At 42.5% G+C, this 27,972-nt stretch overlaps 1 protein-coding gene across 3 annotated transcripts; it reads left to right on the forward strand.

The window, feature by feature from the left end:
- The first annotated feature begins 361 nt into the window (after positions 1 to 361).
- Positions 362 to 27,549, forward strand: POC1B (POC1 centriolar protein B). Of its 3 annotated transcripts, none has more exons than XM_083463025.1 (12): positions 362 to 494; positions 2,366 to 2,450; positions 3,499 to 3,670; positions 4,384 to 4,563; positions 4,750 to 4,857; positions 6,922 to 7,037; positions 10,949 to 11,082; positions 12,444 to 12,512; positions 12,824 to 12,976; positions 16,126 to 16,206; positions 25,258 to 25,503; positions 27,286 to 27,549. In XM_083463025.1, the coding sequence occupies exons 1-12, from the start codon at positions 390 to 392 to the stop codon at positions 27,382 to 27,384; spliced, it is 1,548 nt and encodes a 515-aa protein (XP_083319151.1). In that variant the 5' UTR covers positions 362 to 389; the 3' UTR covers positions 27,385 to 27,549. The 3 variants fall into 3 exon arrangements, with proteins under 3 accessions (XP_083319151.1, XP_083319152.1, XP_083319153.1); XM_083463026.1 differs by having other exon boundaries at positions 491 to 625; XM_083463027.1 differs by lacking the exon at positions 362 to 494 and having other exon boundaries at positions 2,368 to 2,450; positions 3,518 to 3,670.
- The last annotated feature ends 423 nt before the right edge of the window (positions 27,550 to 27,972 follow it).

Here is a 27,972-nt window from a genome sequence, read left to right on the forward strand (position 1 = left end):
TTCTCCAGCTTCCTCTGCATGTAGACATAGATGTGGATGTGCACATATATGCATAGGTGCGTCTGCATTTCCCCAGCAGGGAGCTGAGAAAAAGTTGCCCCCCTTCCCAGATCCATGAAGTACGATTTTTCTGAACTTCTTAACTGACCTAACGTCACTCTCACCTGCTCCTCAGGCCGAAGCGCACCCGCCAGAGACCCCCTTTAGTCGGGGCCTACAACTCTTCGCTTCTCTCCGTAGTTCTAAGTGACGTTGCCCTTGCCCTTTCCTCTTTGCGTTCTTCTCCCCCCATTGCGAAAGTTCCGCGACGCGCGCGCCGTCACTAGGCAACCGCCTCCGCTTCCTCGGAGAAAGCCGGCCCCTTTAAGGGATCGTCGAACGCCGATGGCATGGATGGGCGAGCTCGGCTTCGAAAAGAGGCCGAGCGGCGCTTCTTCGCTCTCCTCCTCCTTCCTCCTCCCTTCCCCGCCTCGAGCGCCCGCCTATCTCCGCGGGTGAGGCTGGGCCAGCCTTGGGTCGGGACTCGACTGATATGGTCTGGAGAGCGGGGATTTTGACAGGGCCGCGGAAGGTGGTTGGCCGGGAGAGCGGAGGCCCCGGGAGGCCGATGGCGGCGGCGGCGCTGGTAGGAGAGTCTAGGGCGGGTCCCTTGGGCAGCCGGCAGCGACGCTGGCCATTCAGGGCGCGGCTCCTCTTCCCCGTCGTTGTTTCCCTTGTCGCGGGGAGTTCCGTCGGCGGGTGTAGTGAACGAGGCGCGGGGGCTCACGGGAAGCCCCGGGTTCGATCCCCGCCCCGCGATGTTAGCAGAGCTGCTGGCTGCGATGAGCTGGGAGGGAAAATCCTTTGTGCTTCCTTCGTGGCTTGTAGGAGGTGCAGCATGGAGACGCATACAAAGATCTCCAGCCATTGAAAACACAGCATTAAGATAAATTCAACAGTGTAAATAAATTGTGATGGATGTAATAATGGAATACTGAATGATTTAGTTTATGTAAAATGCGCAGGGATTTATGATTTGTAAAATGAACCGTGGAAAGAGAAGTCGTTGATATTTTAAGGATGTTTAAATGAGTATTCTAAATTGTAAAACAGAAAATTTAATAAAAATTATATATATAAATGCGAGCGACCTTGTGAAAGAAGTGGTGCCTGCTTCAGCTGCTAGCTTGGGGTAGGAGTTGCACCAAAAGGAAGGAGCGCCTAGCCCTTGATGGATGGCTGTTCCCCACCCACCCACCTCGTTCGCCCTCTGGCTTCCTCCATGCTTCCCTTAAAGAAGTGAACACAAAGTGGTGATGGCCCACCAACTTGGATGGCTTTTGAAAGAGGATTGGACAAGTTCAAGGAGGATAAGGCTATAATGCTTCTGAAAACCAGTTGCTGGAAACCGCAGGAAGGGAGTGTGTTGTTGCTCTCAGGACCTGCTTGCAGGCTTCCTGGTGGGCATTTGGTTGGTCACTGTGAAAACAGGGTGCTGGTCTAGATGGGACACTGGCCTGATCCTGAAGGGCTATTATGCTCTTATGCTAACTTGAAATATTCATTATCCTTTCACTCACTAGCCAGAGAAGGAGGGCCGGTGATATTATGTCACTGCTGTTGCTTGAAGTGCGGTGGGGAGTCCCGGAACTGTGCTCTTCCATCCCACACACCCCATGCACACCTCAGTTCTTGTTTCACATGACCACCTGGACAGGTACAGAAAGCCTTGCTGGGCAGAATCTTGTACCTTGCTGACTGGAAAGGTGCATTGATAGTGTGTGCCTAACAGTGTAGTCCAACACATATTTATTCAAACATTACTCTTTAGAAAGTTCTGTTAGGATCACACTACTGTAGCTTCAAAAATGACTTGACCGAACAATTAGAGAGTAAGAGAAGGGAGACAGTGAATTATTTCTTCATAGAACAGACACCTTTATTGATTTTTTTTACAGAATATAAAGCATGCTTCTACAGAGGTTAACACATTTATTTCATGTATTAAGTTTATTGTTACAAGGTATCATTGTTCTGTTTCTATAGCTGGCTTGTTTAAAAATAGCAGAATGAGAAGCCATACAACAAGGCTTGGCTATAACTATGAGCCCTGGGTTTAGACAACGCACTAAGCCAAACCACAGCTGAGCTTGCAGCAGCAGGCATGGAAGAGGACAAAACAGCTGCAATCTCATTTCCAGGAGCTTTCATATTTGTGCTAAGTGTTATGTGCAAACCAGGTCTTTGACTCTTGTGGCACTAACAGCTTGATTGTACTATTTGTTTGTTTGATTGATTGATTGATTGATTGAAGCAATTCAATGATCAGATTAGGTGACTGCTTGAAGTAAACTTTGAAAACCACAGAAGGTTTCTTCTCCTCTAGGAGGATCCGGTTTTGATCCGTCATTTTAAAGGCCACAAAGATGCAGTCACCTGTGTTGCCTTCAATCCAACTACTAGAGCACTTGGTAAGCTTACGTGTTGAAGCATAAATGAACAAATGATTTGTGTGGTCTCTTGGATATTCCATAAGTTATTTGCCTGTTGGGCAGTTGTAAATATGAGGCTGAATGCCTTGGAATTCTGCCCCAAATGATTTGTCTTCAACACTTCAGAGTTAAGGACTGTATTAACGGCAAATATATATTTCCCAACAAAAACACCAGGTATCAAAATGAGAGCCCTCCCTCTGCATTTATTGGGGTACTTTTATTTGCCTTGATTGCAAGTTTGGGAGGGTAGTGCAAGTGTTGGGTAACTAGTCTTTTAAGGCTGCAATACTGTACACACTTATGGGAGTTAGTCCCATTGAACTCAGGAGAATTATTGTTGGTAGATGTTTTTAGGATTGCACTATGGGTGACCTTGAGAATGCACTGTAAGGCTGTAAGGCCATGCACATTTTATCTGAGGGTGAATCACTTATTGGAATAAGCATGCATAGGATTGCTGCTCTGCAATGTGCACCACACCCTGTTTACTGAGAAACAATAAGCTCAGTTGAGTTCAAGGAAATGCACACAGAATTGCAGGCTTTGTTTCAGTTGCACTGGTTTTGCTTTGAGCCCTCCACCTTCTCTGGCAACTTAAGGCAAGATCCCAACACTTCTGAGCGTTTCGCAGCCCCAGGCCTCTTGATGCCTTTTGGGTGATGATCTAACCAAGGATAAGCTTATGGTATCACAGCTCCATGACAAGAGGATTTAACAGTGCATTTAACAATGGTCACCTTACAATAATGTTTTTGTAAAATATGCAAATAAGTGGTGACAACCCTATTTGCTTACCCATTTTCATTCTTCATCCAAACACTAAATAGGTAACATGGTTTGTTATTTGGCTGAATTCTCTGTGGAATTATTGTCCTAGATCTCAAACTAGAATGATTGGACTTCATGAGATTCTGTATCTTATTTTTATATCAGTTCATGAAATTGGTAGTAAAAGTAACAGACCTTTATGTTGGAACACAAAATTGATATCTAAGTGTGGAGCTTTATAATTATTTCTTGCCAGCTACCTCTTCTTTGGATAGGTTTCTTATGATATGGAACTTGAAGCCAAACACCAAAGCCTTCAGATTTGTGGGTCACTTGGAAGGTGTGACCAGTGTACAGTTTTCACCAGATGGAAACTTGCTGGCATCTGCTTCTCAGGATAGGACAGCCAGGCTATGGATTCCATGTATGTAAGTATTACTGAAAATTAAATATTTCCAGGGTTTTTGGGCTTAGGCATTGTATTGCTTCCTCTAGTTCAGAGAGGCCAGATTCATATAATCATAGTTGGGGAGGTACCCTGCGATGTAGGAATATACAGGTGTCCCATACAGGAATCAAACCTGCTACCTTGGCATTATCAGCGCCACACTCTAACCAACTGAGCTATCCACTTGGATTCCTTCAAGGGAAACCTTCTAGAGGTTGTCTGCAAGTGGTGGGTGGGACCAGAGGCAAATATGGGTGGAGCCATGGATGTTATTCTTACCTTTCTACAATAGGCTGTGTTCTATCCACATACAAGTCAGAGGCTTCTATATTCCACCCCACGCACATCTCCATTGAGGCAAGCAAATGCATTATGACAGTTTGCAGACACATTCCAGCCAGGCAAAAGAGGCTGTTGGGCAGGGCAGGCAAAGGACTGGGTGCAGCCTAAGAGTCCCAAGGGCTAGACAGAAAGTTCTGGAGGACTCAATTTGGCCCTTGAGTCCCCCAGCTCTGCTCTCATCTTCTGTACTTTGCGCAAAAGGTTTTGGGTTTCGCGCTGGGACAAAGAAGCAAGGGAAGCTGTCTCTTTGAGGATACAAACAAGTTTGATTTGGGTTGAGGGGCGGGGAAATTGGATTAATCTGTTATGTGGTTGTGGGACTAATGCACATGCAACATATTTTCTATACAGTCACGGTGAATCCACACCATTAAAAGGCCATACATCAGCAGTCCGTAGCGTGAACTTCTCGTACGACAGTCAATTTCTAGCTACTGCATCCAACGACAAGTCTGTAAAAGTCTGGAGTGTTTACAGCCAACGTCTTTTGTTTACCTTATTCCAGCACACACACTGGGTGCGCTGTGCCAAGTGAGTGTTTGCATGCTTTGCCTTCTTGGTTTTTGAAAAGCAGTAACTTTTTTTTGGTCTTTTTAAAACAGCTTCTCATGTCTGTTCAATTCAGGATAAAATGGTCACTAACTTTGCAAGCGGCAATTGATTTAGATGCTAGATGTCGGCGTTTTTAAAGCTGCGGTATCTTTCTTTCCTTTCTAGATACTCACCAGATGGAAGATTAATAGTTTCTTGCAGCGATGATAAAACTGTTAAAATCTGGGATTTAAGAAACAAAACCTGTGTTGATGATATAATAGATCATGAAGGGTAAGCAGTCTTCATATATGAAAGGAAATGTGGCAGTGTTGTAGTGACACTTGCAGATCTGCTAGAGGCCTCTTCAGTTGTTGTGAAAAGCAAAGTGTTGGAGGTGCAGCACCATTTGCACTGTCTCCATGACCAATCTTCCAGACTCAGAGACAAGGCCCAAAGGGGGTTTGTAACTATGTTTGTCACTGTCTTTTAAGGCTCTTCAGAGTAATCTACTGTGCTGTAACGTATTAGATGTGCTTCTGGTGTGCTTTAGTTTTCCATTCTGCTCTATAGCCATGTTTGGGCTATAATGAAAAGTCCTTGGTCTCAGATAACGTAAACCTAGTACAATCCAGTCTGCTGTGTTTGGCTACCTTCCTTTACTACTACTCTTTCCTGGAAGGTACGCTGTTTAGATATGGAACACATCATAATTTGGATGATGCCAAGTAGTAAGCCAATCCCTAGTTTTCCTAATTAGAGTTTGTTTTAAAAATAAAACGCTTAGGAAAGAAATAAGCAGAGTACAGGCAAAAATGAAACACCAAGTATCATTAAGCTAGCATAAACTGCACAAGCTAAATTCTCTTACATGGTGGAGATCGCTTGGGTTTCCGACACTGAAAGCAAAAACATGACCAAAAGTGTTCTATTTTTGTTGTGGGACTTGGGAGGTAAATGATTGACAGCTTGAGGAGCTCAGGCATTGGAAAGATGGCAGGGGATCAAAAGCGTATGTTTCACATATTTGTGAAATTCAGGGCACCTTAAGAAGTGGTCAGAAAGGAGTGGTTAGAATCAGGGCCATTTTCCATTGGGCAAGACTAAACAGACTTTAGCCTTGTCCTTGTGGGTGGAGGTGAAGTGCAGGAAATGCAGTCTGTGTTTGTGCCTCTGTGATGCAGAAGAAAATCTCTGCGGCAGCAGTAGGATTTCTTAAAGAGGCATGCAGAGTCTTCTTAGCTTAGCATGACACTCACCAGTCAGGAACTCTTGGTGACACCCATAGACGGAGGGAGTCAATAAACTCACAATGATGAGCCCAGGCTAGACTTGACAACATGCACAGTGCCCCTAACCATCAGCCCCACTGATACAACCAGTATCAACAATTCCTCTTCTGCCACTTTCTAGGCAGGAGTTCAAATTTCCTCGAGCTCCAAAACTGTGTTTGCATGCAACCTAGTGCACAAAGAAAGAGAGGAGAGGACATTACTCCCTCAACAGGAGGCAAGCTGAGAGTGCACACAGCCATCCCGGGGTAGCATCTGAGATTCAGACTCTTTGGCCAGGCAACCAAGGGAAAGGGGTAGGAAATATGACAAAGGCAGCCACAGAAAAACACTGACAGTAGTAGTCTCCAGGGGCTCACTCAGTGGGACATGAGTTTGGGAAGCAGGCGATAGGAGTTTAAATAGGCCAGAAAGTCAGGGAAGCAACAACCCATCACTGCTGTGAAAAGAGGGACTTTCTGGCATGCAAGTGACCCCAGCATGGCTGTCAAGAGAAAGTATTGTATCTTGGCAAGGGGTATCTAGGTTCAAATCCTGCTCAGTAAGATAGCTTCTGCTAACAACTTCATTTTATTCTTTATGGAAACTGCTTTGAGGTTTTTTGTTGTTTTTTACAATCATAATATAGTGGTACCTCGGGTTACACACGCTTCGGGTTACATACGCTTCAGGTTACAGACTCCGCTAACCCAGAAATATTACCTCGGGTTAAGAACTTTGCTTCAGGATGAGAACAGAAATCGTACAGTGGCGGTGCAGCGGCAGCGGGAGGCCCCATTAGCTAAAGTGGTGCTTCAGGTTAAGAACAGTTTCAGGTTAAGAACAGACCTCCAGAACGAATTAAGTTCTTAACCCGAGGTACCACTGTATAAGTACTATGAAATAAATAAACGTATCTCAGTGTGGCCTACCTCACAGGGCAATAGTGAGGGCAGACAGCATGGCTCTGAGTCCTTAGGATGTGATGGAAAACTCATTAAAAAACATGGGCCAATAAAGTAAGCCAAGTGGATGGCATTGTTCTTGTAACAAATGACAAATCGTTATTTTTAATGTTTCCTTATAGATTTGCCAACTATGTGGATTTCAGTCCCGATGGTACGTGTATAGCTTGCGCAGGCTCCGATCACGCAGTAAAGATCTGGGACATTCGAATAAACAAATTATTGCAGCAGCACCGAGGTAAAAGGTTACTAAACCTCTTCCTTTTGTAATTTCTCTAAAAGCTAGTAAAGATCTTAGTAACTAAGAATGCCGGCTGTGTCCCAGAAAGTTTCCAGTTACAATCATATCTCTGTTGTTCACTGGCCAAGCCTTTGTCTCTTATCTTTTACTTGGGGATAATAAACCAAGCCTATGTTACAGACTTGGCCTAAATATTTCAGAAGGAATTTAAATCTGGTATTCTGAGCATCTGAAAGCATATATTAATGCAAAACTAATATTTTAAAAGAGGACTGTTTGATAAGCATATGGCTAATATAGCAGCATGTAATTATATAAATTGCATGAGCCATTTTAAAAGTATGTTCCCTTATGTTCCATTTATGCTGTTGCTTTGGTTTTATTTGGTGTCAACACTGCCCTTGAATCAGTATGGGCTTTTTCTTGCCCACTAAATCTTCTTGAGAAACATATTAGTTCAAGTTGTAGACTGCCCAATGTACCATGCTAGTAAATTCACATTTAGCAAGGTCAAAATGCTGACACAATTTCCACTTTAGGGCCATAGTAAATGACGATCCCCAAAGCATTGGGTGTGTAAATCTGAAAAGATGGCAACTCTATAGCAATGATAAACCATAGAAGACCACAATGGCTGGAATTAATATCCCAGCTCACTTCTTAAACGCATTCTGTGGCCATGTAAAATCTGCAACTTCTCAGCCCTATTTTACTTTATAGGATAACCCATTGTATGCTTCTCGTGTCAGTGGTCCCCAGATTTTTGGCTGGTCTTGGTAGCTAGCAAAAACTTGCAGACACAACCATGCCCTTCCCCCAACTCCCTCTGATGCTACCCTGAGCTTTAGAGAAGCACAGTCCATATGCAGGAACAATCCCACCCACCCTTCCTATCTCCAAGAGCAGGAGAAAGGTGGGGACTTGTCTGTAATACACTGTGCTGTAACTTGGAGTGCCTCCAATGCACGGTTCAACCATAGGGAGAACTTCTCCTTCTCCTCTCCAGATTGAAGTTCAGGGGGAGGACAGGAGCTTGCCAAACATGCCACAACAGGGAGGGCTACCCAATGTGTTTTGTGAATTTGTGGATCCCTCATCTTGGAGGAATGGCAAGATATAAATATAAAAATACACTCAATTTTTCTCATACGGTCCTGCATTGTAAATAAGAAAAACAAAAATTAAAACGTGTAGCCAAGTAGTAACATGCCTTTGTAAAATTAGTTACAGTTGCTATATATTCTTCTTATAGTTTAATAGTCTGGATATTGCTGTTTGTTTAATGAAACATTCCTTTTTGACCAACATGTACTTTCTGAAACTTCAGGGCTCAACCACATTTCCTCAATACTGCACCTAGAAAGCATGGGTCACAGTTGTTTTCTGCTTGTCCCACTGTTCCCCCCTAGAAAACTTGCTCTTTTGCGCTAAATCAGAGCAAATACCAGCTTGCAGAAAACCCAATTTATGTTTGCTCCAATTCTGTGCTAAAGTTCAGAGTTTCCCAGGCCAAAGTGGCAGGACAAGCAGAAGTCTGGATGAGCCCTTATTCTTGATCATGGTTAGGCAAACTAAGGCCCGGGGGCAGGATGCGGCCCAATCGCCTTCTAAATCTGGCCCATAGACGGTCCGGGACCAGCGTGTTTTTACATGAATAGAATGTGTGCTTTTATTTAAAATGCATCTCTGGGTTATTTCTGGGGCAGAGGAATTTGTTCATTCCCCCCCCCAAAAAAAATAGTCCGGCCTCCCACAAGGTCTGAGGGACAGTGGACCAGCCCCCTGCTGAAAAAGTTTGCTGACCCCTGGGACTCTTGATCAAGGCTTTAAAAGAATCCATCTGCTTTCCCTCAATAAGAACTAAGTGTTCTTGCTACTTTAAGCCACAGGATGGCAGCACAGTAGTGTCGATAAACATCACCAGTATCTTTTTCAATCCCCTAATAAAGTAGATACTTTGAGCTTGACCTAGAAGAGAAAAATAAAATCAGCTTGTGTTTCTATGCTCTGCTTTTCTTGCATCTGGTTGTTGAAGGGGTTCAGATTCTCTGTACCCAAAGACCCATCCCTAACCCTGTAATCATTCTCTGTTAGTGTGTGGAGATTCATTTCTTTCGGAAGCCAAAAGCTCTTCTTTACTCATGTTATACGATGCATTTCATTGTGTACCACCTGCAGCAGAGCCAAAGCCTATAGGATTGGCTCACACAGCTGATGTCGGCTCCACCACCACTGGATGGGTAGCAGAGCTGGAGCTGTCTAGATCTCTTTTGCATAACCAGTGCTTGCAGAAAGCTGAAGCCTCAGGCACTTTAAAGCACTGTGCAGGTCTCTTTGCAAGCTCTGTGTGGTGCTTTGAAGTCTCAACTTCGAAGCGTCAAACGTCCTAATCATCTGACGGCATTGGGATGTCAGGTGGTTGACAAGGTGGGTCCACAAGGCTAGATCTAATATGGAAACTTCCCATGGAACCCAAAAAGTTCCTCACCTCTGGTCTGCAGGCTCTTTCAGTTAAAACCAGGGCAGGAGAATCCGAAAGTACAGCCATTCTCTCTGAAACCCATGTCAGATCCCTTACACATGGTTTGAAACCCCTTGAAAATGGGTGGTTTTCCAAATCATTCATTTAACCAGCCTTCTTAAAAATCGTTTCTAGACAGCTGGTTCAGGGATTCAGCTGTAAGATCTGGACTTTTACCCTGGAACAGTAAGCAACATTTCCCCCTCCAGATGTTGACAGACTCCAATTCCCATCAGCCTTAGCCAGTATAGCCTGTGAACATGAATGATGGGATTTGTGGTCCAATAGCATCAGGTGAGCACCACATTGATTATCCCTGCCCTGGAGTATAGCAAGCAAGGCAGTATCTTCTTTGAAGGCCATGCCCAAGGACTAGATAACTCTGTGCCTTCTGTTCCCAGCCTACCTCTTAAATATTTTGGATTTGTGAGTCACAAATCTCTATTATTTTATTTATTTATTTATTTATTTATTTATTTATTTATTTATTTATTTACTGCCTTTCATCCAAGGATTACAGGGAGCTTTACAATTTAAAAACACAAAAATGCAAAACATAGTAACAAACAAAACAATACCCACCCCCCATGACACAAACAGTTTAAAAGGCCATGGGATGTTTAGGTATCCAAGGGCCTAGGGGAAGAGGAATGCTTTTTCCTGATATCTAAATATATGTAACAAAGGTGCCACGCAAGCCAGAGCATTCCACAAGAAGGGAGCCACTGTAGAAAAGGCCCTGTTCTTGTGTTGCCGACCTCTCGCAGAGGAGGCATAAGTTGATGATCATATGCCTCCATCTTAAACGACACTGTTCAGTGCATCTGTTAACAACTTTGTGTGCAATTCTGCAGAAGAACACAGGGTTGCTGGGTTTTGCTCAACAAAATGAAGCAGTCCTAACCACAATGCAACACAAAGGAGAAGCAGCTGAGGGGAAACTATAGGCACAGTTTAGGGCAGGCATGGCCAAACTTGGCCCTCCAGCTGTTTTGGGACTACAATTCCCATCATTCCTGACCACTGGTCCTGTTAGTTAGGGATGATGGGAATTGTAGTCCCAAAACAGCTGGAGGGCCAAGTTTGGCCATGCCTGGTTTAGGGATAATAGAGTGGCAGTGAATCAGGAAGGTTAGAGGCAGGGATAGGTAGAAAATACTTTAATGATTACTGCAGAATTAAAACAAAAGGTGTTGTTCATTAGAGAATGAACTTCATTTATATTGATGAATCAGTTTTCAGCTGCACTCTTATGAACATGTATCTGGGAGTAAGTGCCTTTGAAAACAATTCTCAGGAAGCATGCTGTGGATTGTGGTGTTAGCCAGTGCAGATATTGGCTCCTTTCTTTGCCATCAAAATCTGAATTCTTTTTTACTTAAATCAGTTCACAGATCCGGCGTGAACTGCACGTCATTCCATCCTTCTGGCAACTATCTCCTCACAGCTTCCAGCGACAGTACTGTTAAGATTTTGGATCTTTTAGGAGGAAGGCTCTTGTACACGCTTCATGGGCATGAGGTAGCATGTTGTTCTCTCTTCTACCCTCTTGCTTGTTTGGGCTTCTAAGGACCACCTCATACATTGCTGCTTTCTTGCAAGACATAATTGTTTTGAACGGAAATACAGAGTTACTGGAATGTGAAAAGTGTGGCAATGTATGTGCTTGGGCTGTGAATACAACCGTTCAGCAAACTTAGCAAACACAAAATGTTCAACAGGTGTATCTTTGGCTGTTTTACTTCACATGTTACAATAAAACCGATTTCCTACACTGAATTAAGGCTAAGAGAACTGAACTGAGTTACACAGGCCTGGTTCACACATCAAGTGAAGCCAAAGGGAAGATAAAGTTTGGTTTAATGTGAATGAGCAGTGTGCTGGCGCAGGCTGCTGATTCTGGAGGCACTTCGCTTCCGCTGGGAAACAGAACTGGGCTTAATCGTTTATTCAATTTCTATCCTACTTAGTGGGCTGGATTTCACCAACCTGGTGCCCTCTAGTTTTTTTGGACTACCTGTCACACCAGCCACAGCCAGCCATGACTGCATTAGTTCACACAGGACTTGAGAGATGAGCTGCTATCACAGGGATGCAGCCACCGTACAATTTGGACTGGTATCTGCTTAGCTTGAAACAGTCCTGAGACAGCCTAAACAGAGTTGGAGGGATAGAAAAAGTGAAGCTGGGTGTTATCAGTGTGTTTATCTGAGCTTCCAATTTGTATGCAGTCTTGCTCAGTTCTGTATATCTTTTGAAACAGGCCTAGAGCTAGAATGAAGCTCAGTAGGACTTCACAGGGGATAGGGTAATGAACATCATACGTGTTTTATATTTTTGTTTCAAAGGGAGCAAAAGGCTATGCTAATGAATGGCTAACAATGTTATGGCCCCAATGTAAACTGCATTGTAGAAAAGGAGAGGGGCTTAAATTAAATTTCTGCCTGTGACACAGGCAATATTAATCAAAAATTTCAATTTTTTTTTGCTTTGAGTTGTCAAGTTGAAATAAGACATCAACCTCAAACGTTTAAAGCTTCCCTTCAGATGTCTTCTAAAAATCATATAGTTGTTTATCTCTTTGACATCTGATGGGAGGGTGTTCCACAGCGCGGACACAACTGCCTAGAAGGCCCTCTGGTTCTCTGTCCTTTCACTTCTCACTGTGAAGGCCAGAAGGCCCTCAGCACTAGACCTCAGTGTCCGGGCTGAATGATGGGAGCAGAGACACTCCTTCAAGTACACAGGAATAGGAAAGATGATGGGCAAGAAAAGGATAGGCATTATTGTGGAGGGGAGGAGGAAAATATATTAAAATTATAAACACCATGAAGTCTTTTAATTTTATTTTTAATCTGGCTTCTTTTCTTCTTTTTGACTAGGGACCTGTTCTCTCTGTAGCCTTTTCAAAAGGTGGAGAAACATTTGTCTCTGGTGGTGTGGATTCACAGGTTTGTTAAATATTTTGATTTCTTAACGTAAAACATAATTTTATTAGATGCTCTAAACAATTAAGAGTTTACTGTGTTTTATTAATACTTTCTTAACAGTCTTACTGACATTATTATAATTTGAGCCCCTGCCCCTTTGTTTGCGCATCTGCGAGGTCTTGCCTTGAGATGCCATGCCTCCCTGCCTAAGAGAGGCAAAGTAGCTCGCAGTGTCTCTCCTGTGTCCTTGTGCCAAATGCAAGGACTGCAAAACCAAAAAAGTAAGTGTGAGTTAAACCTCAGTCAATATTTTTATTTATGACTTTTTACAGGTGTTGTTCTGGAAAACAAACTTTGATGCATTTGAATACAAGAAAGTTCTTAAAAATCACATGCGGAAATTACATGGGGATGAACCCCCTCACCTTCTTGATATTTACCCTCGATCACCTCATCGCCATGATGCAAAACCACAATCTGTTGAGGTAAACATTATGGCTTCTAACATAACATCTAACTATTCACAAGTTAACAAGTAGTTGCCTGCAAGTGAGACCTGCAGCAAAATATTGCTTCCTGGAATGTCAGCCAACCAGTCTCACTTCCAGGCTATTCCATTCCATTCCCTCTCAATCTACTCTTTTGCTCTTCTACAGACCCTGAGGTTTTATATGGTCCATTTCCCCATGTTCCTAAATAAGCCCAACAAAAACTAGCTTGTTATCAAATCAGTAAAGAATTAATGTGTTCACTCAGTAACTCAAATCTGTAATCATTGAATCAGTACCAGCACAGACCCCAATATTCACCCCTCCCTTTAATGCAGAAATGTACATCAGTTCAAGTCTGGTTTTTTCCTTTTGAAAATAATTTTTATTTGGTTTTACAAAAATAAAGTTATAACAATACCAAATGAATGTCCACATTTTGAGATTTCTCTGAATCTTCTGACTCCCCCCCCCCCATTCCCTCCTTGGGTCTTAGTGTCAACATTTTCAACTTCATATAATTTCGTGATCCATGTTTTGTATCTGCCCATATTGTCCATAGTGATTGTTACATTACAAGTGTTATTAAAATCCTGCTAATGTTTTCATCTGCTTACAGTGGCCTCCTAGATATATTACATTTTTTCCCCATTATTTTTTAAAGTTTTTGTCTTCTTGATTCCTGAGCATTCTGGTTGGTTTTGCCACTTTGGCGTAGTCCACCAGCTTAGTTTGCCATTCCTCTTTGGTCGGGACTTTGTCTTCTTTCCATCTCTGGGTTAGTAGCATCCGCACAGCTGTCGTCACATACAAGTCTTTTCTGGTCCTTTGGGATGTCAGTACCTATAATTCCTAATAAAAAAAAGCTTCTGGTTTTTTAAAATAAAAGTTATTTTAAACATTTTTTCATTTCATTATATATCATTTCCCAGAATGCTTTTATTACTTTACATGACCACCACATATGGTAAACGGTACCTTCTTTTTCTTTACATTTCCAGCAGGTATTTGTACTTGTCTTATACGTTTTTGCTAACTTAGGTAAAGGTACCCCTCACCGTTAGGTACAGTCGTGGATGACTCTGGGGTTGCAGCGTTCATCTCACTCTGTAGGCCGAGGGAGCCGGCGTTTGTCCACAGTTTTTCCGGGTCATGTGGCCAGCATGACTAAGCCACTTCTGGCAAACCAGAGCAGTGCACAGAAATGCCGTTTACCTTCCCACCGTAGCGGTACCTATTTATCTACTTGCACTTTGACATGCTTTCAAACTGCTAGGTGGGCAGGAGCTGGGACCAAGCTAACTTAATAGAAGTCAAATAGATCGGTACATATCTTTATCAACTAAATAAGTATTTGTGTACAGGTATAGACAGAGAAGGACAGAAATACATGCAGACATGCAAAAAGAAGGGAACAGTGTCATACAGTGAAAGGCAGTCACCATAATTGTTGGGTTTATTAAGTATTCCCATTAATGAAAAATAACACCTTTTAATATGGCTATTCTATATTTACCAACTGTAGATTGTTTATAATACTCTCAGTCATCTTCTTGATGCCCAGGAATAATGCTGATAGGCCATGCCATGTTATCATTGTATCATCATCCAAGATTCTGTACAGTATAGGATAGCTCTATATCATGGGTAGGCAAACTAAGGCCCAGGGGCCAAATCCGGCCCAACCACCTTCTAAATCTGGCCTGCGGACCGTACAGGAATCAGTGTGTTTTTACATGAGTAGAATGTGTCCTTTTATTTAAAATGCATCTCTGGGTTATTAGTGAGGCCTGCCTGGTTTTTACATGAGTAGAATGTGTGCTTTGATTTAAAATGCATTTCTGGGTTATTTGTGGGGCATAGGAATTCGTTCATCCCCCCCCCCCAAAAAAAAATAGTCCGCCCCCCAAGGTCTGAGGGACAGTGGACCCCTCCCCCACTGAAAAAGTTTGCTGACCCCTGCTCTATATGCTTTCCATAAAAAAATTAAATCAATAGTTGTCATCTAAGGCAAACAGACACTAGATGGCACTAAAATTTAAGAATAGTTTGCACAGCTAGTATGAAATATTTTTTTTTTCCAGAATGAATATGTTTTTAAATACTGGAAATGTCACACTGTGTCCCATAGTTTCAATCTTACCTGGGCAATATATGTGATGAAGGACCAGGATATGGATTAATTTTACAGCCACAGGCAAGAGATTACTCAATTTCCTAAACTGTTTAGTTTCCTTCTGCCATCCTTTATTTTGCACACACATGCACACACCAGTTTTGTAAAACTGTTTTAAATCTGGTGACTTGGAAAAGAGAGTTGACATTGCTTTATGATCCAGAAGCTGCTAACATTTGGAAGATTTGGTTGGTACCAAATGCCTTAGCCCCTCTTCTGACAAGTTAAATGAAGACAGGAGCACATGGACCCTGTTTGGCAGTTATCCAGAAGTTACTGCACTAGATTCCTCTAGGCTTTGTGAGGCCTTGCTTGAAGTCCCATCCATGGAAGAAGTTGAAACAATGTCAGGATTGAATGGGGCTTTCCAGGCCGATTGCTGCACTGATAGTGAGGTGTGCATCTGCACATAATTGTTGATGTTTAAAAATTTATGTTAGCAAGCTTTTTAAAGGTTTTGATGTGACGGAGGGATATTTTAACATCATGTCATTGATTGTGACTGATCTGTTCTTGACTGTCTCAGATATATTTTAGTGTGATTTTAGGATGCTTTGTCACGGTGAGAGTCCTGCTGTTAGCACTCTGCATTTGTGGATAAGGCTTCCAACAGACATTTTTTTACTTACCGTTTTTAAAAGCACTGGTTCATCTTAGAAGTAAGAATGTGGCTTATAACTAGTAATTGCTCAAAACACCTTGAGGAGAAATCCAGTTACCTTGGCAGAAACCAAGCCATACAGAAGAAGATTGTGCTGTTTGTAAATGGCTGCTACTAACGGAGATTACTAGTTGAGATTCCTACATTAAAGGGGGTCCCTTCCAAGTCTGCAATTCTGTGATTTTGATACACATTTAATAGTTTGACAAGGAGAATATTATCTTGACATGTGGTCTTTGAGGGTTTCATCCTGTGTCCGTTTTCTGTAGCTGAAACAATCATAATATTTTCAACTCTGATTTTCAACAGATAGATCCCAGCTACGACGTCACAGATATGCAAACACTTGACCCTCCTGTCGTAGATATTAACTCGCCTTCTGTTTTACTGGTAAGTTTTCCAAGGATGAATTACAAACTAAAATATAATCCAAACATTGATTCTAATACTTTTTTTTAAATCCAGAGCAATTAAAAAGCTGTACATAGGTTTGGATAGGGTTGACTTCCAAATCCTGCACAGCATCTGGTACTCATGCCTTATTTATTTAATTACAGCCAAATTACAAGGGTATCCAACGCTAAAGGCTCTCCTTCTGTTTTGATGTTGCTGCTTCCTAAATACTTTGACTTCCGATGTCCATGCCTCAGCAACTATATATTTCAAACATTGGGTGTATTATTTTCAGATTTCTTCTTATGTGATTTTTGTAGACCATCACCAGTAAATGCTGCATGCTACAGTTTTTGATTCAGCCCTGTGAGACTGTTGCCAAAGATGCCAGGGCAAGAGCTGTTGGTGGCTACTCTGGTTCAGTGAACTACAAGTACAGTGGTACCTCGGGTTACAGACGCTTCAGGTTGCAGACGCTTCAGGTTACAGACTCCGCTAACCCAGAAATAGTGCTTCAGGTTAAGAAGTTTACCTCAGGATGAGAACAGAAATCGCATGGCGGCAGCGCGGCAGTAGCAGGAGGCCCCATTAGCTAAAGTGGTACCTGAGGTTAAGAACAGTTTCAGGTTAAGAACGGACCTCCGGAACGAATTAAGTTCTTAACCCGAGGTACCACTGTAAAGATCTGCTCCACTTTTCTGGGTGAGACCTCCCCTTTGTATACTGCAGCTAGGGAGTATTTTCTTGACCAAAGGTGTCACTTTGAAAAGACAAATAATAGTTCAGTATATGTTACAGCAACCAATAGATCCTAGAGATCTAGAATATGTGTTCTGAAATTAAGTGAAAATGTGCACCACTGTGTTGTTCATTAATAGTCTTTACCAAGCGCTTTGTGTGAAAGGAGGATTCCTTTGTCGCTGCATTAACACCTCAGTGACTCTGTGGGATTTGGGCATAGACGCTCACTCTGTATTGCTTTCCTATAGTACATTCATAGGGTATTTTACTTGTGAACTGTGACATCCTGCCTCCATCACCAATTCTCTCCTTCACACCTTCTCATTTCCCCCATTTTTCTGGGAATCTAAGCTGTGACCATTATTCTCACAGCTGATTCTGGGGCATATATAAAATTCCTCACAGCCATCACGAACAACTGCTTCCTTCCTCTTCCTGTGGAAAAGCAACATTCTCTGAGAGCTGTACCCTGAGGAATGCAGAAACAGCGGCAGGCCTTTCACACAGGAAATTACTACTCTAGCACTCTCAGAAAGTGCTTCTGTCACTTGGACTGTCTGCCCATAATGAGCTTCCTGCTGACCTACAAGATGATTTACTACTGATCTCAACGCCTTTGCCAGTCTGTAAGCATAACCAGCGGCTAATGAAGCTGGCAATCAGCAGTTCTGTAAATCTGTAACTGCCCTGCTTTAAACTTGAATGTGGTAGGCACACATATCTTTGGCTGAGCTTGTTCAGATTCCATCAAGTATGGTTAGGTAGCAAATTGTGCCTGCTTTCCAAAGTGGAAAATATTGTTGCGAATCACGGAACCATTTACAAACAATTTTACTTTTTTAACATTAAATGTAAATGATTTCTTTTTTAAGCATTCAATGCCTATAGCACAAATAGTTGAAACAGGACACAGAAGGCTTCCATCAGCCATCTTGATGTGCCCCATTGAAATGAAAGGAAGTCATAGAGAAGCAGTGCTGTATCTGAATCTGGAGCATTGCCCTTGCCCTATTTGTATAGTTAACTCTGTTAGGAATATTTGTAAGGCCCATTTTTCTGGGGAAATTGAAGCATGAGCCTCTGCACAACAGTCCAGGCTTTCCTCTTCAGTGACAATAGTACAGTACCCTACCTAGGTAAAAGTAAAGGGACACCTGACCGTTAGGTCCAGTCGTGGATGACTCTGGGGTTGCGGCGCTCATCTCGCTTTACTGGCTGAGGGAGCTGGTGTTTGTCCGCAGACAGCTTCCAGGTCATGTGGCCAGCATGACAAAGCCGCTACTGGCAAACCAGAGCAGCGCATGGAAACACTGTTTACCTTCCCGCCAGAGCGGTACCTATTTGTCTACTTGCACTTTGACGTGCTTTCGAACTGCTAGGTTGGCAGGAGCAGGGACTGAGCAACAAGAGCTCACCTCGTTGTGGGGATTCGAACCGCCGACCTTCTGATCAGCAAGCCCTAGGCTCTGTGGTTCAGACCACAGCACCACCCGCCTCCCTACCTACCCACACATAATGGGGTGGTGGCGATAGATGGGTGGTGATAAGGGAAATGACCATGCCATTGCAGAATAACCATATGTATGTTTGCCTGCCTGCCTGTTCTCCTTTTGGAAATCTTAGATATATGTGCATTACACACCGCATAGGGAGTGCACAGCCTTCAGATAACTTAAAAATGAGTAGGATATAGCTGAGCCAAGGATAAATGTCACACACATGATGGGGAGTGGGAGGTCCATCCCCCCCAGTCGTTGCAAATTATGCCACCAAAAACACCCATCCCTTGAAAATGGGCACAGTCAAAACAGGAATGTGTGTGTTGTCTTGACCTACAAGCGTGGGCGCAGCCGGGGGCGGGAGAGGGGCAGCTGCTTCCTCCATCAATAAAATTCAATAAAAATACATAGCAAACTGAGGTTCTGCTCCCCCCAACAAAAGGCCTGCCCCCCTAACAAAAATCCTGGCTACGCTCATGCCTACAAGATGCAAAAACCTGTTGCATTCCCCCCTTGTTCATGTTCCAGCTAAAGCTGAGCACTTTTAACAGAACAATTCTATGCCCGTTTTCCTCTGAAGTCAACCGATTGAAATCAGCATGGCAGTTTAAACTCTCTGGCTGGATTGTGTCCCTATGTTAAGAATGCAGCCTTGAGGAAAGACATGCAGTTTGGTAAATGAGAGACATGCACTTGTTTGAACAAAAGGCCAAAAGGCTCTTGGAATCTAAGAGGGTTCCCCTCCACACACACACACACTGTGGTGTTATGAAGGATGTGGGAGAGAGTGGTAAGATTCTGGGTCACGATAAAGCTAAGGCATAGAAATTCAGTGGTTCTAGAGTAGGGCCGTAGTTACAATTGAAAACTGGTTCAGACAAACTGCAATCTTTTATGGTGTAGCAGGAAAGAAACCAAGCTGAGCCTGTGAATCTGGAGGTGCTGGATTCAAATCTTGCCTCTGGCTCAAAAGTCACCAGGGGTTTGACAGACCTACATCAAAGCAGAAGCTAACAAAGTATTTAGCTTCTGAAGGGTGACCTTTCCCTTGCTGTCACTCTCCAGATGCCATGCATACCTGACCCTGTAGTGGATGCTCATTTCCTCAACACACTATTGTCTTCCCCAGGCCTCTGAAGAGCTATCTGCTATTTGCACATTTATGCCTTCAAAGAAACACATGTTTAAATTGCTTTTCATAAAGAAAGCTTGTACAATCTAGAAAACATCACCTTTGATATCTCAGGCACCGAGATAGTCGGTGCTCTTCACTGTCCCTTGTCCTTCAGACTAGCAGAACTTGTTTCTCCTGAGTTTAGTCCCACACATGACAACAATATGTGTGCTTTCCATCATAGAGTTGCAGTGTTTTTGTAATGTTTCGCAGTGTTTCGCAGAGTCGCAGTGTTTTTGTAAAGTTTTCCTTCTCCTTGTGCCTTATTGTTTGCCCATCTCCATCTTGTCCTCCCACAATTTGCAATAAGGTTAGTATTGTTGCTCCCAGTCTTACTGAGCTATTGCAAGGATTAGCAAGATGATTAGATGCAAAACAGTGTGACCATTCAAAATCAATATCTATGCAAAATATTATTTCAACCTACAACAAAATATTACAGCATATCATCTCTTCACCCCACAGTGGTAGTGTTCTGTTCAGAGTACAGTGGTACCTCGGGTTACATATGCTTCAGGTTACAGACTCCGCTAACCCAGAAATAGCGCTTCAGGTTAAGAACTTTGCTTCAGGATAAGAACAGAAATCGTGCTCCGGCGGCGCAGCAGCAGCAGGAGGCCTCATTAGCTAAAGTGTTGCTTCAGGTTAAGAACAGTTTCAGGTTAAGAACGGACCTCCGGAACGAATTAAGTACTTACCGGTAACCCGAGGTACCACTGTACCTTTCTATGAACTGTTACAAACACTCTTCACTCCACCTTTTCCTTTTTTAAAAATTTCCAAATGACACTCAACATTCCTTGTTGCTAGATTTTGGTGTGTGTGTGTGTGTGTGTGTGTGTGTGTGTATATATATATATTGCAGCAGAGTGCAGAAAATTAGTCTGGCGAGACTGCTGGTAGCGGGGGGGGGGGGGGAGGAAGAAGCTTAAAGTTTATTATTCCTTGTGGACAAAGCCATTCTGAATACAAGCTTGCATGCGGCCATCATGGAATCATTATGCTAACAAGAGAAGGTCCAACACTCAGCTTTTGTAGCTGGAGTCAGTCCAGGTGCTGCCCTCCCAGGCCAGGTGAGGGAAAGCCTGCAAGGCAGGGAGCAGGTCTTTCAGGACTTGCAACCAAGATGGCTCACTATTAAGAGAGTGTGAAATTGCTCCCTAAGTATTCTCTGTGTTTCAAGTGGACTAATCATTTTTGTAAGGAAAGAAAATGTTCAGTCAGCGCTGGTGAACTGCTTAGCTTGGAGTACATTCCATATATATCAGTTCTGCACCATTTCAGACTGAAAATCCAGTTGACAAAGATGGCGTATTCATGTGGCATGTCCTCTTGTGCATCAAAGACAAGATAGAGGGAAGGCAGGAAGGAGGAGTAGAGCTTGTTAAGCTGTTTTTGGAGAAGGTGCTAGAACTCCACACCGGGAAAGAGATAGGTTGCTCTGCACCTTTGCCAAAAGGCCTCACTATAAGGTCTTAACTATGGTCTGAAAAAGCTTGCTGCAAATAAAACTTGGCTCATTTTTATTTTGATAGCAAATAGTGGGAATGTTTCAGCGGTTTTGAGTTATTTGTCCTTCTCATTTTAAGAGCTTCCTGCAGCAGCTGTTTGCAGGGACACTGAAAACCAGCCTTTATGACATTTCTTTACCCCTCTCTGTAGAGATCATATTGTTATTTTTGGCGCCTCTGGTCTTCACAAGAATTTTTGTAGTTTATGAAGGCACTTGTATGTTCTCCTTCCTGAAGCATTTATATTTAGAGTTGACTTCCTGTCAGGGAATTTCTCACCTTTGGGAGCCCAGAGCCTGATGATTTTAGTCCCTGGTGGTGCCCTCTTTCCCCCCCTTTTTTCTTTTTAAACTCAACCTGTTTTGCTGATAGATGAAAATTCAGCTTGCATTTTTAAATGTAAATTAAATTTAGCATATGAAAAGGTCATGGAAAATATTGACTTAATATAAAAATTCAATGTTTTAACATTCATATCTACACAGAAGTATAATTTTATGCAAGTGATTATATGCAACCAATATCTACACATTGCTCTAATAGAGCACATTTCTTCACTGGGGTAGAAAATGCTTTGTTCTCTCCAATGTCTCATATTTGGGGCATAGCTTGACACTGAAGAGGATGGGACAGGTTAATCAAGCTCACAGAACTAGTGAATATTGGCATTTCCTGTTGTGCGCATCTGCAGCCCTTGCGCACACCTGTAATAGGCTAGATCTTTTTTCCTGTGTTAAAAATGCTAAGCGATAACCATTGATTTACAAGCTATTCAGGAAGCTTCCTTTAAGACCATTTGCAGTCTGAAGCACAACACTCATGGGGCTTTCCATATTTCGCACCCCAAACGCAGATCTGTCAAACAGACCATATAGACCCACTTACTGTTCCGATCGACCATGGCTGAAAAGCAGCTGCTATTTAATGCCATTGTAGTTGCGCTAAATATAGCACAGCTGTCAACCTCAGCAAATAAATAAATAAAACCAGCTTCCCCAACCACAGCTGCAAAGGCAGCAACTGGGGAGCTGAGTTTATTTCCCTTGCATATGTTATCATATAATCAAGTTGATGAGGTTTTATTTTTATTTTTATTTTCTTGTTCTGAAATGACCTGGTGCCCTCCAAAAGCTTGACCAGCTTTATGCTAAATTAGTAATAATAACAAAGTGAGCTGTGAAAATGTTGGGTTCATTAAGGGAGCTGGTAATCCTGTTAGTCTTGCCCCTTGTGGTTTGGGGGGGGGGTCCCTGCTCTGCCACAGATTTACAGCTCATTCCTAGGGCTTAGGCTGCAAGAATATATGAGGCGACTTCTACTTCTGTCTCCCTGGGAAGCTTTCCTTGAGTACTTCTCCATTCCCTGTTTTATAGAATTAACCAGGGCACATTTGTGCCAGACTTTGAGCTTCTGTGGATTATGAAGGTGAATAGAAAGCAGTGCACGTTTTAAAAGTTGGTCATGTTCTCTCTCCTCCCCTTCCCCAAAGCAATACAAACTTCCCTGTGTAGAACTGCTGTGATGTGCAAGGAGGACTCTTGAGTCCTCTGTTGTCCTGCGCCAAACAATCTTTGTAGTGTAAAGCTAGTAGAAAGATCCTTAGACTTGGCCTTTTCTTGAATCATAGGATCAGTCTGTTGAACAAGAAATTGAACATAGTAAAACACCTAACCTTAAGAGAATAGTTCTTAATCACTTCTTTTTTATAAATTGAAATTGTTACTAACATTTTATTATTCTGTATATTCAGGCACTTTTCTGAACTCTGCATCAATCAAGGGAATATGAACTTTAATTGAAAACTCTGTGTTTTACTTCAGAAACTGAGGTGTCCCATCCCTGGGTAACATTGTACAAATGTCAGACATCAGCTAAAAGCCTAACCTGCTTAGGGTGCAGCCCACCAAGTCTTGCTGCCATTGCAGAGTCCAGTAGTTTTGATAGGGTTGCTGGGATGGAATACATAAAACGTATATAGTAATTGCTTTCTTCCACAGTCACATGGGGTGTGTGTGTTACCTGATAGGTTCAAGGTCATACCTTGGAAGTCAAACCTTGGAAGTCATACCTTGGAAGTCAAACGGAATCCGTTCCAGAATTCTATTTGACTTCCAAAACATTTGAAAACCAAAGCGCAGCTTCTGAATGGCTGCAGGAAGCTGCTGCAGCCAATCAGAAGCCGCGGAAGCCTTGTCGGACGTTCGGCTTCCAAAAGAACATTAAAAAAACGGAACACTCATTTCCAAGTTTTGATTGTTCGGGAGCCAAAATGTTTGAGAACTAGGCTGTTTGAAAACCAAGGTATGATTGTATATGCCTTGAAGATAGAGACCTGCTCTCTCATTCTTTGTAAGGTGTCACGAATTCAGATGGCACTATAATAAAGCTATGTTGGTTTTGACACTTCAAATGTGTGAAAAAAGTAAGTAATATCAAAGGACTAGAACCAATTGGCTACAAAGGAAGTAATATGGTAGGAGTAATAATAAATGATTACAAACTGGCTATTTGTATTTATTTTGCTTGAACAAAATTCAATTCAATTATCGTCATCTGGTTTGTGATTTAATAAACTATTAGACTGTCGATGAAAATGCATAAGCTTCCTTCCAAACAATGCAGTCAGATATACTGATATTTATTTCTATAATAGCTACTCCTTAAGCATATATCACTGTGAAGATCTAGTTCTTAATGAACTCCCATATTACGTATCTAGTCTGTTCTTAAATAAGAGGTAGAGTGTGTGTTTTTCACCTTGCATGCAACAGAGCAATACAAAAAAGTTCAACATCAGAAGGCAAACTGGGAGCTGGCCATCCTATTTTTAAAGTACATGCCTCACCAACGTCATGATTCATTAGAAAGCCTATCTTCAAATCCTTGTTTGTCATGAGATCATTCCTGGTATTCCACAGGAAGCTGTCAGATATGCTTTATGTGTGTGATGCCTGGCCAGAGATTAAATGCAGATGGTTTTTGAGTCGGATAACATGGCATGAACTTTCTCCAGAACGCTATGACTTAGTTTATTTGCAGGCAAAATTCTTACAACTGATATACTTTGGAGTTAAATAGATTCTGTTAAGGATGTGCTTTTGCCTTTGAATTGTACCAGTGTTTGATGTCATTAGCTATATGGCAGATCTACACGGAATAAATTCCTTCTTGCCTAGATTCAGAGAGAGCAGCACCTGGTCTCTTTGACTAGGCCTGCTTGTTGTATCTGTCAAATGGGAGGGACACTGACTAGAACAAACTTCGTGCAGGACTGCTGTACTGAGGTTTTTTCTACGATCAAGCCGTATATCAGTTTTATGAAAAAAAACAAATAAGAACTTAGCCTTGGTTTAATGTGGAGAAGAGAATTTATTTCTCTGTGATGCTTTGTGATGCTAAATACTTGGCTCTATCTTTTTAGCTTTCATTATTTAAGCTACAGAGAATTCACTTTATGTTCCTTTTATTTCCCATATGTGTTTCAACATACGTACAGAATACCTCTGCCCCCCACCCCTACAACCTTATTTAAGAATAGTCCTGATTTTATTTTATTTTGCATTGGAGTCTGTAATAACCTCAGCCCACTTGGCAGGTTCAGATGTTGCCACACTCAAGACTTGAATCTGCCGAAACTGCTTCCATGCAGGAAAAATTGCTTCGGTGCAGTAACACTTCTAACTGTGGCTGAGATCTAAAGAGCTACTTTAGGTGGCCCTGAGAGCTTGGGCTTGCCTAGTAGGCCCCTCCAACTCATAAAGAACTTGCTTTGCGGCCTTGGGAACCAACCCCCAAGGGCATGCAAAACCAGGCTTCTAATCACTATGTGTTAGTTCAGTCTCATGGTGAGTCTTCCTGCTAGCAGTCACCGGGGAGATTTATTTTGCAAACCACTTCATGATAGTGAAAGGCTACAAGTAAAATACTTCTGGGAGCTTCCAGAACAGCAGAGAATAAAAGAAAAATGAATACGAGTTATTAAAACTGGTAAGTCCTTTTGGGGAAATGTGAGAGAGAAAAGATGCAGGCTGAGGAGGAACCTCCTCTGTTTTTTCCCGAAAGGGAAAAGAGGATGCTGAATATTTTCAAGCTTACCACCGTCTGCTTTTCCTTTTAATCGAAGACAAAGCCAAGTATGCCTTCAGCTCAACCTTCCATGCAACAAGAGAGAGTGATCATGCAGCAAGATGGAATGAACAGCCAAGACATGCAGCAGCATTCAGTTTTATCCTCACCAAGAGCAACAAGGACAAGTTTGGAAGACGGAAGTAAATACATTGCGCACACCATGGATGAGCCAGTAGGCATTTCTCCAGTTTTGACTAATGCCTTGGAACACATTGTGGAGCAGCTGGATGTTCTTACTCTTGTGAGTAAATCACCAACACCATTGCATGTACTGGATTGCCTGCAAGTAAACAATAAATCACTAGGCTTCTTGGGGCTAGTGGTGAAGCGACAAATAGCCCTGTTCCTACTTCAGGGGCCATCTGGGCCTTGCGTTTGGTCTAGCAGGACTCCTCCTGTCTCGTTACGCCTCTGGGCCCTCAATTCAACATTTATCTATTTTAAAGATTGACATCAGAAACTTTCTATTCAAAAACTTTCTCAGGTGGGCCTACACAAATGGTAACTCCTTCACAAGTTCATTGACCTGAGGCAGGCTACACTCGGTCTCTCTGCCTCAGCCCTTCGTTGATCTACAGAGTTGTAATAATTACCAATATTATGTTTGTGAATTAGGACTTTTGATTAGTCAGCGAAAGAAATTGCATATCATATGTCAATGCCAGTATATGTCTTTCTGAGATATTGAAGGAAGTAGAACACCTTTAAATTTAATAAAAGTTGCTACTCTTTATCAGATGGATATGCCACCATAATTAACATACCTGAGCTAAAATAGTGTCAAAAAAGAAGTTTTCCACAATAAAAAAAAAAATGCTCAGCCCAACAGATAACAAATTCCTCCCCACCCCAATTAGCAAATGCCTTAGTAGATAGATCTGCTGATTTAAAACAAACTGCTTTATATGTGAAGTACTTTGAGCTCCTAAAAAAAATATATCAGCTGCAGAATGAAAACAATAATGGGTGAAATAGAGGATAATTGTATTAGATAAAAGTATGTTATATAAAGCAGTAGGTATAACGTAGGAATAAAATACATCATTGTGGTAAGGGTGGGAAGTCAAAATTTTAAGAAAAACATATTTGGAAACTTAAGTAAATTTGTAAAACTTGTGAAAAGAAAAAAATATGACCAAGAAAAAGAAAAAAATACATCCTTTAATCATTTTTGTTATTGTCGATGTAATTAAGGTCTATCAGAGCATTACCCAATTTCTACTGGTACCCGGGAAACACCGAACGTGTCTTACATGGTGTGTTCAGATCCACAAAAACTTGCTCAACACGTCTCAGTAACACCATTCCTATCAATTTAATGTGTTCCACAATAGAGTGGAGAATATATTTGAAAGCAGATATCACTGAAAAGTTGGATTCTGATACAACAAAGTATTTCAGACATTTGTGATGTCCATCCAAGCCCTTGCTGAAGTCCCTTCATAACTCACAATATTTATGTGCCAAGACCTGAGGACCCCCTGAGAAGGCGCTTCCAAGGGTACGGAGGGGTGTGTCACTCATTCTTCCCCAGCTGCAGTCTCCACATCACATGCCTTACCTGCAGCTGTTCAGGGCTACACCTGTTTGGGGGAAGGGAGAGATTTGGAAAAACCCTGGCGTGTGTGCAGAACATCTCATGTGGCCCTGTGGGTATCAGCTTTGAAAGGGGAACTCTCAACACTTTAGTTTCCAGAGTTATAGAAGCTGGAGGCTTTATTCTCTGAATCAATACTCTAGTCTGATACAACTGAATACATAGCACATACAGGGATGCTCTGCCAGAAAAAAAAAGGATTTTAGAGTTCTTCTCCAATAGTTGGTTTTATTTTGATGCTGAGACCATTATGTGTTTAGCACGGCAAAAAACCCCATGTATTTTTAAAGTTTCTGTGAGCTACTGAAATGGTAGCTGAATCAAATCTTGCAGTTCTCTGGTTTCTTTAGTGTATTAAGAGAAGTTATTTTGTAAATAAAACATTACAATCAATAACAAGCACTTGTTGCCCTGTTCTCCTAACAGACTGTCTCAATCTTGGAGCAGCGCCTGACTTTGACGGAAGATAAACTGAAAGAGTGCTTAGAGAACCAAGAGAAACTGTTACTCTCTGTCAGAGATTGAAAATAAACAATGCAAATGCATTCTCAGGAAGACAAAACAGTGACTTGAAGCAAATAAAATGTGCCTCTTTGGTGTAAGTGATTTCCCTAAAAATCATTGATAACATTTTGAACATGTAATTTTGTGTGTGTGCATTTATTAAATATATATTTGTGTTTTTCTGAATATCCAATCTGTTTTCTGATATTTGCCCATCCTTTACATGCTGAGCCAGTGGCGTAGTGTGGGGGGTGCCAGGGGTGCCGACCGCACCGGGCGCAACATCTGGGGGGGCGCGAGTCCAGAGGGAAGGGACAAGTTCCTTCCTCCACTGGGCTCCCCGCCGCCACCGCCAGCCTTGCGCCCTAGCGCGCGCGCCCCCCGCCGTCGCTGTGGCTGCGCTCCGCTCACTGCTCGCAGGAGGAGCAGCCGCTGCAGCAGCGCCGACGCCGCCACCGACGCCTGGCCGGGCACGGGCAGCCTCTGCACCCTGCCGCCGCCGCCATCCCCTTGGCCCAGCCACAGGCGGCGGCTGCTTCTGCCTCCATCCTCCTCCGGGCAAGCAGCGTTGTTTGCGCGGCAACTCGCAGGTTAGGGGTTGGGGAGGCG

Source organism: Podarcis liolepis, assembly GCF_965112155.1.
Source record: "Podarcis liolepis genome assembly, chromosome: 10".
Taxonomy (NCBI): domain Eukaryota; kingdom Metazoa; phylum Chordata; class Lepidosauria; order Squamata; family Lacertidae; genus Podarcis; species Podarcis liolepis.

Bases quoted from the DNA above. Each gene is read 5' to 3' on its own strand.
- POC1B (XM_083463025.1), top strand. From the start codon at position 390: ATGGATGGGCGAGCTCGGCTTCGAAAAGAGGCCGAGCGGCGCTTCTTC. The intron at 2,451-3,498 runs GTAAGCTTACGT...ATTTCTTGCCAG, and splicing joins TCCAACTACTAGAGCACTTG to CTACCTCTTCTTTGGATAGG. The intron at 25,504-27,285 runs GTGAGTAAATCA...TTCTCCTAACAG, and splicing joins AGCTGGATGTTCTTACTCTT to ACTGTCTCAATCTTGGAGCA.